Source organism: Geotrypetes seraphini, chromosome 5, assembly GCF_902459505.1.
Source record: "Geotrypetes seraphini chromosome 5, aGeoSer1.1, whole genome shotgun sequence".
NCBI lineage: Eukaryota > Metazoa > Chordata > Amphibia > Gymnophiona > Dermophiidae > Geotrypetes > Geotrypetes seraphini.
Window position 1 is genome coordinate 182,163,469 of NC_047088.1, and position 17,409 is coordinate 182,180,877.

General features: G+C 40.3%; 1 protein-coding gene across 4 annotated transcripts in view; it reads right to left on the reverse strand.

The window, feature by feature from the left end:
- The window catches only part of NAB1 (NGFI-A binding protein 1), a 55,295-nt gene that overhangs the window by 35,151 nt on the left and 2,735 nt on the right, over positions 1–17,409 (reverse strand). For all 4 annotated transcript variants that reach the window (XM_033946265.1, XM_033946263.1, XM_033946262.1 and 1 more), the window contains exons 2-3: positions 4,279–5,117; positions 329–462 (exon numbers count right to left, since the gene is read on the reverse strand). In XM_033946265.1, the coding sequence (XP_033802156.1) occupies positions 329–462; positions 4,279–5,117 (973 nt within the window). The remainder of the gene's footprint in view (positions 1–328; positions 463–4,278; positions 5,118–17,409) is intronic.

Consider the following 17,409-nt stretch of genomic DNA (forward strand, 5'->3'; position numbering starts at 1 on the left):
TAATTTAAAATAATAATAATTATAAATAAAAGACCTTCTTTAAAATTGTTTGGACTTCAGAAACATGAAAAAAACAAGTTTCCAAATCTGCACATGTAGAAGTTGTACAACTTGAAACATAACCAAATCCTAGTTACAAGAACTTCTCTGAGGCGGAATTACTGTATTTACTGTCTACTACTATAAAACTGTTAGTCCTTTCACATGCTGTCCATTTTCCATATACCTGGACTCCAAAAAGAGTTAAGAGAATATGAAGCCAGGATCATTACTTTGTGCTTTCTTCTTTGGCAAGGTAGGTTTGGCTATTTGTGACCCAGAAGCTTACTTGGTAGCTCTGTATGTGTATTTGTATGTGACTTCTCGTGAGATCTGGCGTGCCAGCGCGAAGAGCTCATCTCGCCTTGTCAGCAGTGCATTATCCTTCACACACAGCTGGGCAGCTGCCTCGTTAACTGTCAGCTGCAATTAAATAAAATAGGAGGGTTTCATTTCACCAAGCATTAGGGGGGAAAATAATAAAAGGTCACCTGCCATGTTACTCTGTGGCTTTGCAGAACTACAGCTCTCCGTTACAAACAACTCAGCCATCTGAACTGCATCACTTAACACCCTACATTTGCTGGTCTTCTACGACCCAGTTATCACATGTTCCTCCTCCTCTTAAGCTTTCACCTCCATCTGTTAACGGATCTTTGTTTTATTCATGTCTTCTTTATATAATAATTTTTTGGAGCATTAACAGAAATGAACCTCAACAAGTAACCATGTCATCTTAGTTTGGTTTTTAAATCTGTTAGCAACATACTACCCCCCCTCCCTCCTTTTAACTATGCTTGACAGTGAGGGCCGGCACAGTAAATGCTCCAATGCCCATATAAAGTGAATGGGAAATGAAGCATTTGCCGCATGGCACGCAACTAACTGTACGGCTTAGTAAAAGGGGCCTAAATCAGTTTTCATTATTTGCTTCTCGTACATCAGAATCACTCTAGCGCAGGGGTGGGCAACCTGCAGCCCATGAGAATTGTGTGTGGGAAGGGTGGGAAGAATGCACAGAAAACTTTTTTTTATTTTTTTTATTAAATTTCAAAATTATTTCCAAGCATAACATCTTGTACAGAAAGCGTAATTAAGACATAACAATTAAACACAAAAATCATCAAATATATAAAGAAATAAAACTTACTTAATTACACTCAAGTCCTCATATAAGTTCCAAAAAGTAATGAAAGAGTAATTTACTAAAACATAACATTAATAATTAGGATAAGTATATCTGCTGCTGAAATAAAGACCTTAATCTATTATATAGAAGCTGTTGTTCCTTTATTCTCCAAGCGTTTTAGGGAGAGAAAACTAACTAAATGAGACGGGTCAACAAAATCTTTATTTTGTTATATTTTAAAGAGAAATATCTAATAATACACATGCAGGGGTACCCTAAGAAAGAAAAAAGACCTCCTATCTGGGTCACCCACAGAAAACATTTTTAAATTGCCAAAACTCTGGTTAAATACTGAATTTTGCACATATTTTCAGAACAGCCACTGAAGCAGTTTGTTTCCATAATTTTTAGTTAAATTTTTATGTAATTTATCACAGGTAGTCTATGGAGTTCTGTGCATTTTCATTTGTGAAATTATTTAATGTTGTGGTCTACTAGGGATAGTACAGACATTCATTCAGTTGGGCAGACTTGATGGGCTATAGCCCTTTTCTGCCGTCATCTTCTATGTTTCTATGTTTAAGTATATACAGGTTGCCCACCCCTACTCTACTCAACATCAGGCATCATAAACAGAAGTGCAGAGAGCATACATACATTTTCTTTTTTTTTTTTTTTTTTTTTTGAGTTCAATAGTTTTTTATTGAGTATTTTTAGAAAATACAGGAAGCAGTTCAAATACATGAAGTCAAAATAAAGCTTTCTGTATAAAGAGCATATAAATCTATATTTAACTATAGAGGAACATAACAGTGAGAAAGGTTCCTACTATTAGAACTGCATGTGAAGAGAATATAAGAAGAAAGTGAGGGAGAACAACAGAAAAAAGGGAGAAAGATGAAAGAAAAATAAAGAAAAGGAAATTAAAGAAAAGGAAGACATACATACATACATTTTCTATACAGGAATAAAATAAAAAGCAGAAGCAAAACTGTGGGGGAAAAAAAAGTTATGTTTTGTGTCCCCTTACTGCAAGAATGGTTTGGCTAAATTACCCCCTCTTTTATCAAGCAGTGCTGGAGGTTTTTAGAGAGGGCCGGCAAAGTAAGGGAAGGAGGGAAGGAATGCTTATAGGAATAAGATGAGCATCGGAGCATTTACCACGCCAGCCTGTCCGTTTACAGATTGCCCTTTGACGTACCTACAGGCTACAGTTTATTGGATTTTCGCTTTAGTTGGGACCTCTAATGAAGGCGTGCTTTCGGAAACACGGACCATGTTGGGTCCCTTAGTGTATTTTAAGGTGCTGTTTTTAACCGTTTTTAATAAACTTAGCCTGCATCATTGTACGTATTTCTGCAGTTTTCCTTTGTTTTGCCTTCGTATTCTTCACTGCAGATTTGATTGGATCTTCTTCCTTCTGAAAATCCTCTAGCACATCGTGACTCGAGTAAAAGCCAGCCTTAGGGCTCCTTTTACTAAGCTGCGATAGCGTTTTTAGCACGCGAAAAACCCACGCTACGCGGCTAGAACTAACGCCAGCTCAATACTGGCATTAGCGTCTAGCGCGCGGGGCAATTCTGTGCACGCTAAAACCGCTATCGCAGCCTTAGTAAAAGGAGCCCTTAGTGTAGTTTTACTGGGCTAGTTCACTTTAAAGATAATAATCAAAACTAAAACAAGATGATAGTTGAATTTAAAAAAAAAAAAAGCCAACAATACATTTTTGACTAGCTTTCAAAAGGCCAGAACCACCTTCTTCCAGTCATTATAATATGAAGTAAGTACCCTTTTTATTGATTATCTTATTTCTCTTTTTCTTCTATTTATTACTTTAAAAATGGTTTGGTATGAGTATTTGTATGGACAATTATGTTAAGCTAAAGCTATGATCCATTTATAAAGTTTTGCCCGCTGGTGTTTACTTTCCTTCTCCTCTTCCTGACTATTAAAAACCAAAAATATTGGCATTTGCTCACTTTCTACAATGATTTAAAGCTGATATTTCTTCATTTTTGTTTCTACTTATTCTATAATTTTAGTTCGCCTATACAGGTATTTATAGCAAAAGTATATACTTTCCTAAAGTTAAAGAGCAAGTTTGTTCTGTTCCTTTATCTTTTCTTTCTCCCCTCTCGGTAGGTCAGTGCCCCTCCAAATCAACCCTGTGACTTAGCCCCTACCATTCACACTGGCACCAGTGGTAGGATGGGATGTACAACTCCTTATATTATAAATAACAATTTGTCCTAGCATTCATGATTGGGTGGATGGAGGGTAGAAAAAAAAACCAAAACGCCCTTCTCTATCTACAATGCAGGGGGGTGGAACAGATCTGGGTTGCATTTTTCTGTAAAACCGAAACAAATTGAAGCCCTTTGCAGCAAGATAATGTTCAGCCTTTAGGGATGTCATTCCCAACCATGAGGTGAACAGTTTATACCAGGGATCTCAAAGTCCCTCCTTGAGGGCCACAATCCAGTCGGGTTTTCAGGATTTCCCCAATAAATATGCATTGAAAGCAGTGCATGCACATAGATCTCATGCATATTCATTCAGGAAATCATGAAAACCTGACTGGATTGCGGCCCTCAAGGAGGGACTTTGAGACCCCTGGTTTATACAAAGATCAAAAGCAGTATTTCACATCTGTAGATCTTTATATTGAAGTTAAAAAAAAAACCAAACCAAAACACATTTAGACTACATTACAGAATCAAACATCTGAAGAGGTGGTGGTTTTCTTTTTCTCTGCTGTACAGTACAATATTTACACACATCCAAATACATACCATCGCATACAAAATGTATATACAGTGCAGGAGGATGCTCACATCAAATTGATACATGATGCTTTAGAAATCCAACCTAGCAAAGGTGCTATGCTGAATATTTTAACTCGATATTGCAAATATAGATATCACTTCAAAATGTAATTTTTTCTGGAATAAAGATGAGGCACAGGCTCCCCACCCCCCCTTTGCCCCTTCGATACTTTCTCTTTTTATTTTCCAAGGAACAGAAACTTTTACTACCAATAGGCTAATACAGCAAACAGAGCAGCCTTATAATTTAAAAAGACAAAATTATATGTTAAATAGCTCATTTACCTCATGAAGCGTGAGGTGTTTGCCATCCTTTCGTTTAGAGTCAAATCTACCATATATAGCACTGTACTTGCGAATCTCCTCCTCTTTATGGGGATCTTCTTCGCTCATATCAAAAATGTGCCCAATCATCTTGGCCAATTTCTTATTGGTTTTCATCAGCTCCCTGACTTCGTTCAAGTCACTCTTGGGTAGGGTAGGGACCAGGCGCTCCACGCACTCAGCCACGGAGAGTGCAGCAGCCGCATCAAGAGCATCTGTGCTCTCCCTGGGTGAGGCAGGAGAGCCCAGGTCGGCCGGGGAAAGGCTGTGCTCGCTCTCTGTGGTGTAGTGCCCTTGCCAGAGTCTCGGCTCGCTGCCGCTCTGCAGCGGAGAGTTTGCCACCGCCTCAGATTTTCCCGAACCCATGCTCTGCACGCACGTGGTGGCAGCACACTTTGGAATCTTGAGATGAGGCTCCCTGGTATTGCTGCTCCTTTCATAACTACTGCATGACATGCCCAGGATGGAAGGAGACGCTTCTGGCAACTTATATATTGGGATACTGCTGACTGGTAGAGATGTGAGTGGCTGGTTAAAAAGAGTAGGGTTTGTAACCCAGTCCCTCAAAGCCTTCTGCAACCGCCTGACATGTAGAGGTTTGCTGGCCATTCCTACCAGCGCCATTATCTCTAGAAACTCCTCCTCTCCAGCCTCACAAAGTTGCTGGACATCGTCTCCTCCCTGCTGAATAAAGGCATCGAAGTACGACAAAAGGTTGGCTTTCTGCAATATTCGATACAGCTGAAGTTCACCAAGGGTCCTGGGCAAGGAGGCGGCCATTGCAAAACAGTTAATGCAACCTGCACAGACAGAGCAGAAAAGGAATGATTAGCCCCACATCACATTCTCTACAAGCCCTACAACAGCTGCCAGCCTGCCTCCTTGGCTGCGAAAAAAAAAAACAAAAAACAAAAAAAACACAACACACACACACATACCACACTCCACCTCTGTTGTCTGTAGGTGGCCTAGAATATAAAGCCAGCTAGGCGCTGCTTGCAGAGATAAATTGATCGTTCCCCAATTACAGTGGAGTCATCATGGAAACATTATTACATTAGTAAGAACCAATAAGCAAGCCTTGGAAAATTGAAGTTCATGATTTATCAAAAGTCTGCACCCCTGAAAAAAAGGTAGTGCATTCTGTTTAGGTTCTGCTTGCATTGCTTCAAAAATAATCTTGACAATGCATGACAATCAAAATCTGCTCTTATCACAGACCTGAGCAAACTCTCCGCACAAAATAGTTTCACACTGAAAAATATTAAAGTATCATCACTCTGCATATCAATGCTTTCTTCTAATGTTTTGTTAAAACCTGACCCTTTTCCCTTTTAGATTTCACTTTCTCCACCTTTTACAAAACCGTGGAAGCAGCGCTGTTTCAGACGCTCATAGGAACTCTATGAGAAGGGAGCAGTGCAGAGAGCATTCAGCATGCCGGTCTGCACTAAAAATCGCTTCCACTGTTTTGTAAAAAAAAAAAAAAAAAGGGGGGGGTGTTAATCAGGAAGCATATACAACTTTAGAAAAAGGAAGAGGCTTACTAATGTGCAACATTTCTTGTAACCAATGTACCCTCAAAACTAAACAGCATTTTCTCTACCATTTCAGGAAAGGCCCAGAAAAGAGTCAGTGTGAGCTCTATAAATGTTTATCTCTTCATCTCTGTATGCATAAATGTTTACTTTGTTAAAATACAGTCATTAAAATATATATTAACTTAATTAACCACCCCCTTTTACGAAGCCACATTAGGCTTTTTTTATTGCTTGCTGTGGTGGTATTAGTTTCGATGCTCATAGGAATTTTATGAGTGTCGAAGCTAATACTGTTGCACCGGCAAAAAAAAAAAAAAAGCCTACCAGCTTCATAAAAGGGAGGTAAATTAAATCTTACCTTAGTTTTTTGTATATTCCACCTAAAAATTAGGTAGACCACATCACATACACAATTCACATAAAAATAAATAAGGAAATTAAATTTATTCACACACTTTGATGTGAACACATTTGGAGTTTTTGTTTTGCTCTTATTTTGTAAATTTTTAAAGTTCTGGAAAAAAAAAAAAGAAGTTACATTTCTCAATTACATGGTATAACATCACTTTTAAAGAGTTTCTAATAAAAGAATCTTTCGTGAGAACTATGGATGGAGGGACACAAAAAAGTGTAATTAAGAGAAAGATGCACTTCTAAAGCACATTCGTTCATTCCAAAATATTAAAACAACAGGCTGGTTTTACCATCTACCCAAAGCAACATTTCCCCAGCAAGGACGTGCTAGACCTCATTCACTGTCCTACTTCCAATGGAAAAACTGCCCTGCAAATTGAAGTAATTCAATTTGTGTAGCACATAAGAAGAGGGTCATGAAAGCTGCTGCCTCTGTTGAGTTTCTGACTCATATAAGTCATCAGAAAACAGGAACAGCTATACAAGTCAAACAGACTACCTATGAAACAGCAGTATTATACATTGGCGAGCATTAAATTACAATGAAATTTTGTCAAAGCAAAAAATTTGACATAACTTAAGCAATTAAATAGCAACATTAGCACTTTGAGAACATACATATACCCAGACATATTTCTACTTTACAAAAATGGAGCGTGCTGCACTCTGTCCAGCCACAAAAAGCAATAATAAGCAGGATGGAGTGGCTTCTTACTGCTGAATTTCACCCATAAGGAACTCAGGAGATGTTCATCCATCACAAAAGGAAGGTTACTCTGTTCCATATGCTAAAACTCTCCAACGCTGCTAACAAAGCCTTTTGCTATGAGTGGAAGCAGTAAAACACAGGCATTCTCCACTGCCCTATTTCCCCATCAATTTAAATGAAAGAGGATTTCTGGCAGGGCAAGAAAGCAAAGATAGTTACTTGTAGCAGATGTTCTCCAAGGACAGCAGTTGTATATTCTCATATACAGGTGACATCATCCAGGAGCCTGGTACGGACACTACCAAGTGCACTGTCGCTTTACATCTTTAGGCCCATAGCACGCGTGTGCCGGTGCCTTCCCGTTTGACAATGGCTCACGGGACCATCAGATCAGTAACAAATCTAAGAAGACAACTAGGGGAGGTGGGCAGATTGGATAACACCTACTACCTTTGCTTTCTCCGAGAACAAGCAGGCATAATATTCTCACTTGTGCGACTCTCAAGCTGTCAGAATCATATCTTCAGAAGAGGTTAAACAATGAATATACAGGAGCCTGCAAAACCCTAAAGGGCTGAAGGGAAAGTTAGCTTTAAGTTGAGAATAGATTTTGTAGAACTGCTTGATCAAACTGTTTCTTCTGAAGTATTCTAAATAGTAGTGAGAAGTAATGTATGGGCTGAGGATCAAGTAGCCGCGTTACAGATTTCTTCAATAGATGCAGAACGAAAATGAGCCACTGAGACAGCCATGGCCCATATGTTGTGGGCTGTCACACGGCCTTGTAGCATCAACCCAGGCTGAGTATATGCAAACAAGATACAGTCTGCTAGCCAAGTGGAGATGGTTCTTTTGGATACAGCAACTCCTAGCCTATTAAGACCAAAGGCAACAAAGAGAAGGGAGGACCCTCTATATCTGGGATCTCAAAGTCCCTCCTTGAGGGCCGCAATCCAGTCAGATTTTCAGGATTTCCCCAATGAATATGCATGAAATCTATTAGCATACAATGAAAGCAGTGCATGCAAATAGATCCCATACATATTCATTGGGGAAATCCTGAAAACCCGACTGGATTGCGGCCCTCAAGGAGGGACTTTGAGATCCCTGCTCTATATGGCTTAGTGCAGTCCAGGTAGTATGCCAGAGCATGTTTGCAGTTTAAGGTATGAAGGGCTGCTTCTCCAGGATGAGAATGTGACTTTGGAAAGAAAACAAGCAAAACGATGGATAGGATGAGGTGAAATTCTGAAACGACTACTTTAGGGAGGTATTTCGGATGTGTCCAAAGGACTACCCTGTTGTGATAGAACCTTGTATAGATAGGATGAGATACAATGGCTTGAAGTTCACTCACCCGGTGTGCAAATGTGAGGGCTAGGAGGAAAACGACTGTATATACTTGAATATAAACCGATTCAAATATAAACTGAGGTATCCTTTTTTTCTCTAATGTAATGTATCCTTTTTTTCCCTCCAAAAAGGGGAAAAAAAGGTTGTCTTGAATATAAAATGAGTTTAGAAGTTTGGGTTATCATAGTGAGCCAATCTATAAAGACTGTTCATCCTCCCTCCCCATCAGCTATCTTGTAAGTCACTAAACATAGTACAGTACAAATATCTGTGATGCATATATCCCAAAGCTATCATATTCACAACAAGGCCCCTACATAAGAAAACACAACAACAAGCAACCACAAACTTAAATGAATGTAGGCAAGGAAACTTGTGGCTAGGAGGTGGAGCTTAGCTAAGATGGCGGCTGGTAGCTCATCTTGAGACGCTGCGGTGTTGCTGGGGTAAAACCTTTTTTTTTTTACCTCTTGCTGATGGTGAAAAGGAAATCAAAGGTCCAGGTTTTCCCAGACCATTCCAGTACTCCAGTTGGCCCGATGGATATCTTCGTCAAGCGTGGAACCCGAACACCAGATCCGGAGTGTTCCTTAGCTGTGGGAGGTGCGCAGACTGAAGCGTCGGACCTCTCCATTGAGGCTACTACCCTGTCTCCGGAGGAGCGGAGTCCTCCAAGCAGTCTGGGGGAGCCAGAGGGAATGTTGAAGGTGGAATTGGCCCAGGGCATTCTCTTTCCAGCCCAACGGAGTGCAGGAATCGACTCTGGAGGGAGGTCTGAGAAGCCAGTGTTGCAACCATCAGTGTGCTCGGAGAGAGAGAAGAAGCAGACTCCCAAAGTTTTTCCTAAATTGAAAGGCACTTCTACTGAGGACACAGGTACTGTAATTCTACCAGTGGGTCCCAGAACTGAGCTTATACCCTTGCAAAGACCCGAGGTCTTCAGTTTGGAAACATTATGGGATGCAATATCTAATTTACAGTTCTCTCTGGGGACTCAAGATGCAGCATCTTATAGCACGCTATACAATAGTGGTGTCAGAAAATCTGAACATAAAAGATAAGACTAAAGTGGAAAACAAAGTAGAAGGACACGAGACTAGATTAAAAGTAGTTGAAACACAGGCGTTAACATGGGTTAAGAATAGTGAGAACCTCCACTTTAAAATAGAAATGTTGGAAAACGCAACTAGGAGATCTAACCTTCGGATTATAAATTTCCCAAAATTACCTTCCATGTCTGCACATGATATGTTCAGAAAATGCCTTACTGAAACTTTGAAAGTGCCTGAGTCTTCCTATCCGCCTCTCACAAAAATTTATTATTTGTCTTTTAGAGTTAAAGCTCAAGATCCAAACCAGCAGAATTTGTCTGCTGATAGTATGTACTATTTAAATTCGCTTGTTTCTGCTACAAAACAGTATTCGACCTAACCCCAAACTACATCCTGAATAACAGAGTCAAGAACCCCCGCAGAATCCAGTTATTTGCTTTCCCCTCCCTAAAACTCTGTCACTCCAACAAATTCTTCGACAAAACCCTCGCCTTCCAGGCTGCCAAGCTAAACCGATGGATAGCCCAATTAATCCTCGAGGCTCCAACCTACCCCAGCTTTAGAAAACTACTCAAAACACACCTCTTCCAAAGCCACGACACTTAATGGCCCCCCTCCCCCCCCTCTATCTCGCCCCTCCTCCCCCCCGACCCACCTTTTCCTTCTCCCCAATTTTATCTTCTCCCCTGCCTGCATCCCTACTCCTCTCAACACCTAACTCCACGCAACTCTGTTCAACTATTACTTAACTGCATGTAATCCATGTCTAACCTATGTGAACCGCCTAGATCTCTCTGGGTATGGCGGTATACAAGAATAAAGTTATTATTATTATTATTAGTCTGGATTTAACTCATTTCCTAGAGAGGTCTGTTAGTGAAGTCCAGACCATAACTGCTACGCTGATGGTACAATTTGCTATTGATTCAGATAGGGAATGGATGCTTAAGCTCTTTTTTTAACTCTTTTTTTAATATACAGATGTTCCATTCATGTCAAAAGTTATTAGAATGTATCCTGACGTTTCACATTCAACCCAGAAGAGAAGAAAACAGTTTCTCATTTTGAGACCTCAGGCCCTGCAATTGGGTGCAACATTCGTTTTGAGATACCCCTGCAAATGTGTTATGATTTATCAACTATGAACCTCAGCAGTTGTCAAAATTTATTTCCGCCAAAGGGCAAAGTGTGTCTACTACGTGAGATCGGCTTCTTCAATAATAGCTCAATGAAGTAATGTTCGGGCTCTAGCCAGCCACATCTTTATTTTCCTTTTTTACAATTACCAGTTGTGCATTTCAGTTAAATTTGCAGTTCCGCCTTCCTTATGGGGGACTAACTATACAAGCTGGGGTACTAAGTTCTTTGTTAAAATTGTGAAGATATATTTGAATTTGTGAATATACTGGTATTGTATTATTTCTTGTTCTTTTTGTTTGTCAAAAAGTTAAAATTTATAAATAAAGAATTAAAAATAAATGTAGGCAAAAATCAAACTTAAACTTCAAGAAGCCATATGCAGTTCAGCACCAGAGAAAGAAAAAGCACTCTACACTTTGGAATATAAAAGGAAAGTAGTGCAAATTTATAGTAAAACTGCATTTTCTGTTCATGAAATTAAAAATGAAATTTATTTTGTTCTACTTTTGTTGCCTGGCCATTTTATTTATGGTTATTCTAGTTCCTGCTTTCTTCTGTCTTTTCTTAATTTTCTTTCTAGGGTCTGTAGTCTATCTGCCTCTTCTCTCATTCCTGTCTTCACTTCCTCTCCTACAGCCATCTCTGACTTTAACCTTTTCCTTTCAGTTTTCCACCATTTATTTTTCTGCATCTCCACCTGCTTCTATTTCTTCAGGTTTTTTGTTGTTGTTGGGTTTTTTTTGCTAATTCTTCCTTCTCTCCCCCTTCCAGCATCTTCTCTCTTTTTCCCCCTTTATTTTCACTCTGGCTGACTGCTTGAGAAATATGGGGAAGCTGCAGCCTGGGACCAATAGCATCACAGCTTCTGTTCTACTGATAATTGTATTTCTTTCCTGGCTTTTTCCCCTCTCTCATCTGATAGTTATTACTGCTTTCCATATTTGTATTTTAATTGTAAACTGCCTAGACAGTTTTCTAAAATATAGTATATCAAATCAATATGAAACCTGAATTGACAAGAAAAGAACGTTCTTCCGGAGTCTGTCATAGGGGAAAACACCCTCCAGGGATTCAAGACAAAGTTAGACAAGTTCCTGCTGAACAAGGACGTACACTAATAGGGATAGTCTTAGTCAGGGCGCTGGTCTTTGACCAGAGGGCCGCTGCATGAGCGGACTGCTGGGCATGATGGACCGCTGGTCTGGCCCAGTAGTGGCAGTTCTTATGTTCTTATGAAAGAGGACCCCATTGTGAGTTACTCACTAGATTTTCAACAGACATCTCCCAATTCAAACGTGTCTTATTGATATGGCAGAGGAGACTCAATGTTATTACCCTACACCAGGGGTGTCCAATGTCGGTCCTCGAGGGCCGCAGTCCAGTCGGATTTTCAGGATTTCCCCAATGAATATACATGAGGTCTATTTGCATGCACTGCTTTCATTGTATGCTAATAGATCTCATGCATATTCATTGGGGAAATCCTGAAAACCCGACTGGATTGCGGCCCTCGAGGACCGACATTGGACACCCCTGCCCTACACTGTCAAGTCTGGGGTGCGGCAGTTTGAGAAGCATAATCATGAGAGATTTAGCCCCCTACTAGTTCTGCAGTGAAAATGTTGAAGAAATACTACATTCAAACTAATTGTCCAAAAGATAAAAAGAACAAGAGAAAGTTTAGTGATTTGTTTTTCCTATTAGCAAACAAGCTCATTCCCTATTTATTATACTATATAAGGATTCTCTCTCTTGGAAGAGAGGAAAAACTCTTCATAAGGGGAGACAGATATGAAGCACTGTTTATTAAAAACTGTTCCAGCAGGCAAGGAATTTAGAAGTAATCTGTTGTATATTTGTCAATATGGAGCAGCAAAATTATTCAGCATTGAATGAATGCTAAGGGCAGTGGTTCTTAACCCAGTCCTTGGGGCACACCTGGCCAATTAGGTTTTCAGGATAGCCACCAGGAATATGCATGAGATAGATATGCATACAAATACATATTCACTGTAGATACCTTTAAAACTTGATTGGCTAGGTGTGCCCTGAGGACTGGGTTGAGAATTACTGCCCTAAGGGTTTGATTTATTACAGCTCTTCCTCAAGGACTGCAATCCAGGCAAGTTTTGGGGATTTCCCAACCCAATATAATATAGTGTCTTATATACCACAATGTTCTGCAAGTAATCTATGCGGTTTACAATAAGATCTAGATTAAGTTCTTAAGTTACATTGTTAGCAGAAGCATTAGCTTACGGGGGGGGGGGGCGGTGAAGGGTAAGAAAGTGACTATAGTGAAAAAAGATATGTTTTTAGTTTCTTCTGGAATTCAAGGTAGTTGATGGTTGTCTTAGGTGTATTGGCAGCTTGTTCCAAATGAGAAGTCCCTGGTATTCAAAAGTAGTTTTAAATATCATCTTTCACCGTACTTGAGGAGATGGGAAAGATAGTTTGTAGAGTTGCTTTGTGCGCGAGTTGAAGAAGGAATGTGGGTCTTTAATGTCCGAGGTAAGTCCCTCTGAGTTCTCGACATAGATCGCTTTGTAGACCATGCAGGTTATCCTGAACTGAATTCTTCTTTTCATCGGCAGTCAGTGTAATAGTTCTAATAGTGGACTTGCCCTCTCATATTGGTTCTTTTTGAGAATTAGTCTTGCAGCTGTGTTTGTAGTAGTTGAAGCCTCTTGCATTCTTTATCTGTGATGCCACAATATAGTGAGTTGCAGTAGTCCAGGTAGTAGTATGGTATTAGGACACATTGTGCTACTGTCCTGAAGTTGGTTTCAGTTAGGACTGGTCTTATTGTCCTCAGTTGTTTCAATTCAAAGAAGAATCTTTTTACTAGAGTGGTAATGTGTGTGTTGAAGGTTAGGCTTGAGTCTAGTGTGACCGGAGGTGTTCTGTATCTTTAGACTCTCATTAGTGGACTATCTAACTCTGTGCTTGGCAGCGAGTTGTAGTCTCTGAACCGTAATATTCTTGTCTTAGATGTGTTCGGTTTGAGGATGTTTCTCATTGTCCAAGTACTTAAGTTGTCAATGGTATTTTTCAGGTATGTTATGGTGATATTGAAGGATTCTTTGGCTATGCAGAGAATGAAAATATCATCTGCATAAGAGAAGATTTGATCCCGAGTCGGGGGAAGGTTATTCCCCAGTGCTCTTAAATAGATGTTAAAAAGTGCAGGAGATATTGGTAAGCCTTGTGGGACTCCACAGTTGGATTTCCACTTTTGAGATCTTGTCCTCATCGTAAATTCTATTTTTTAGGAAATGTGAAAACCATTGCAGTACTATATCCTATATACCGAGTTCATTTAATCTGAGAAAGAGAGAGTGGTCTACTGCGTCAAATGCTGCAGAGATGTCAAATTGTAATAGTATGGCTTGTTTGCCTTTACTGAGTTGATATCTTACTTTAGATGTTAGAGATTTATTTGCATACAATGGAGGTAGTGTATGTAAATGATCTCATATATATTCACTGGGGAAATCCTTATTGGGTTGCAGCCCTTGAGGACCAAGGTTGCTCACACCTAGTCTATATGAACTAAAACAGTGGGCCACTGATCTAAAAGAACATAAGACAGCCAGTGATACATTTCATAAATAGAATCAAGCACCTTTCCCAATTCCAGTTCTGACATTTGAGCTTCTACAGTAGGAAGCACCAAGTGCCAATGTTGTTGTATAACAGACTGAACAGCAGAGGATCCTTCCTACCACTAATACCCTGGTTCCCCGAAAATAAGACCTATCCTAGCATGATTTTTATAGATGCTCTTAATATAAGCCTTACTCCAAAAATAAGCCCTAGTTAAGATCGAACCCCAAAGCCCCTCATCCAAATGTCCCCGACACTCCCTGACTCCATCCTTGACACTAGTGCTGCCCGATTCACTGAAAAATATCACTCGTCAATTCGGCAATCCCCACCCTGGTGAGACCCGACATACCTCTCCTCTGAGTCCTCCAAAACCAGCTGCCGTTGCTGCTGTTTTTGGAGGCCTAGGAGCGGAGGCATGTCAGTCTTACGGTGGGAGGGTCAGTGGGGTTCTGCTGCACAAGAGGATGGGTGACAGGGGAGGAAAGATGCTGCACAGGGGGGGGATAGAAAGGAAAGAGAAAGAATTGGAGTGGAGGAGAGGAAGGGAGAGATGACTGTTGTACATGAAAAAAAAAAATAAGCCTAATGCGTTTTTTGGACCCAAAATTAATATAAGATACTGTCTTATTTTTGGGGAAACACGGTAGCTGCTCCAGGAAGGTGCAGTGCAACTTCAGAAAGTCCTCTACAACCTTCTTTGGCCTTCTCTTACTTCCATCACTTTTTTATTTAAAAACTAGCTGATTACCCGGCACTGCCCAGATATTTATTTATCCTAATCTTCTATTAGACAGGAAAAGGAATCATGGTTTTTAGCAGCAAGAATGGCCCTCTCTATGGGGTGAACTTGGACTTAAAACGGCATCGGGAGTGTCGGTTCATAGTCTAATGCATGCGAGGACAAAGGCGCGCCGACAACTGAGCGCAGGACTTCATCGCGCCGAAGAAAAAACGTATTTTAAAGGGCTCCGACGGGGGATGTTGGTGGGGAACCCCCCTCCCCACTTTACTTAATAGAGATCGCGCTGGCGTTGTGGGGCGTTTGGGGGGTTGTAACCCCCTCATTATACTGGAAACTTAACTTTTTCCCTGTTTTTTAGGGAAAAAGTTAAGTTTTCAGTATAATGTGGGGGGTTACACCCCTCACACACCCCCAACATGGGTTTTCTTCGGCGCGATTAAGCCCTGCACTCAGTTGTCCACGCTCGGTTGTCGGCGTGCCTTTGTCCTCGCACGCTTTTGACCTGTCACCGGGAGTGTCAGTATTCATCTCAGCGAGTACAAAAACTATGGATTAGACACTAATATCTGTTGTATTCGTTAGTTTTTACATGTCACCCCCTTCCCATCTCCACAGTATTTTTCCCCAGATAGTAATCTGTCCATGCATTTCAGAGTTATGCTGGAGACAGATCGCTAGATATGCAAGGGAAGTTAAAACTACATTAAGTATTTGAACATTGCATCGTGCAGAGATGAAGCAATGATGCCTTGGATTTGCAATCTACTTGCTTCTATCAAAGAAATACAACCACATAGGAGTCACACAGCCTTGTATGCAAATTCAGTATTTTGGTCCTCTTCAAAGCTCCCATGAACTGCAACAAATTTCCTACTTCTTCCTTATCATATGGAGGAGCTATGTTTAAAAGCAGCCGCCAGGGAATAAAGCACAAATAATGACTCATCAATACATATTATAAGGAAAATGAACAGAAAAAGCTAAGACTGTCAGAGCACTAGTGACATTCCCAAATCTCCAAGTGCAGGATTATTCTAATGGAATTACCAGACCTTCCCAAATAAGTAAACAGATGTGTGGGAGGAGAAGAGGTAAGGGAAGCAGAGAGAGCGTGGGCGTAAGATGGAGTGTCTAAAAGAGAAACTTTGGAGGATTGAAAATGGAGAGGCAGGATGAGAGAAATGGAGAACTTAGCAGCACTGGGCTGGAAGGGGGTGGGCAAACAAAGAAGACTACTGAAAAGGCTGAGCAAGAAAAACATTTAAAAAAAAGTTAGATGGTTGGAAATTATCTTCCCTGGAATGGACATAAGCAATGTTCTGGATTGAGAGATTCAAAAAGAGGCAGAGGAGAAAATAAGGATGGAATCAAATTAAAGCAAAAATCAGAGCAAGAAGCATCAAGGTTTGAAAATTGATTTTATTTGCTGAAACAATATTGCCTGGGCGACTAAGGCTTGTTAATGAGAAGAAAATTGTAGAATGTTTAAAGAAATAGATGGAGGAATGTTTAAAGAAATAGATGGAGGATTTTATTTTAAGATGCAGCAAAAAAAGACTTCGGGCCTCTTCTATCAAATTGCGCTAGCAGTTTTTATCGCAGAGAGCTGCGCTGAATGGCCCATGCTTCTCCAGATGCTCATAGGAACTCTATGTAGGCTCACCGCGCTACAAACTGCAAGCGCAGTTTGATGGGCCCCTAAAGTTTTTTGTTGTTTTTTTTTTTTTAATCAACCAGCCCCTGCGCTTCTGATTTTTGAATCTTGAGTGAGATACTGTAGTTTAAAATATGCTCTGAGGGCAACAGAGCATATTTTGTTAAGCTAAACATTAAACATGCTTGTGAAATGAGAAAGGGATGTAATTTTTTTTGCCGCTCTATCAAGTGCCTTTTCATTTCTCTATTATTGTACATGTAAACTGGTGTGCTCTGCAGTAGAAGGGTGCAGTGAGAGCAAGACTTTACTATTTATATAGGCAAAATAGTTACTGAAAGAGTGACCATAAAAACCTGCTCAACACAAATTACGCATGTTTCATCGGTGCATACCACCTACTGCTGTCACAGTGTTTGCCCGCACGGATTTGGAGCTCCCCTTGCACAGAGGTTTGATAGGAGAATCTTACTGAAGTTCTAATACCTCTGCTAAAATTTCAGCGACATCTGCTTTAGATGTCCTGGGAACTGATGTTTAATTCACAAGGCCAATTTGAAATCTATCTTCTTCTTTTTGTTGCTCCTCCAACTTTTTCATGCAGGCTCTTATAAATCTGACCTGAGGATATAAATGCATAAAGCTTGCTGTACACTGCTTTGGGTGAACTTATATCCAAATAGTATATGGACATGGGGGGAGGGGGGACCAAATAAGGTGAGACTGGCACTTGGACATGAATTTTATAATTACATGTTTCTGTACCTTTTTTTACTCATAACATACAAGCACAGATTTACACCTGCTTCTGAGCAAGAGACGTGCGCTACTGGTGAGGAATCTAAGCATTTTTTTTTTTTAAATAAAGGCTCATATGC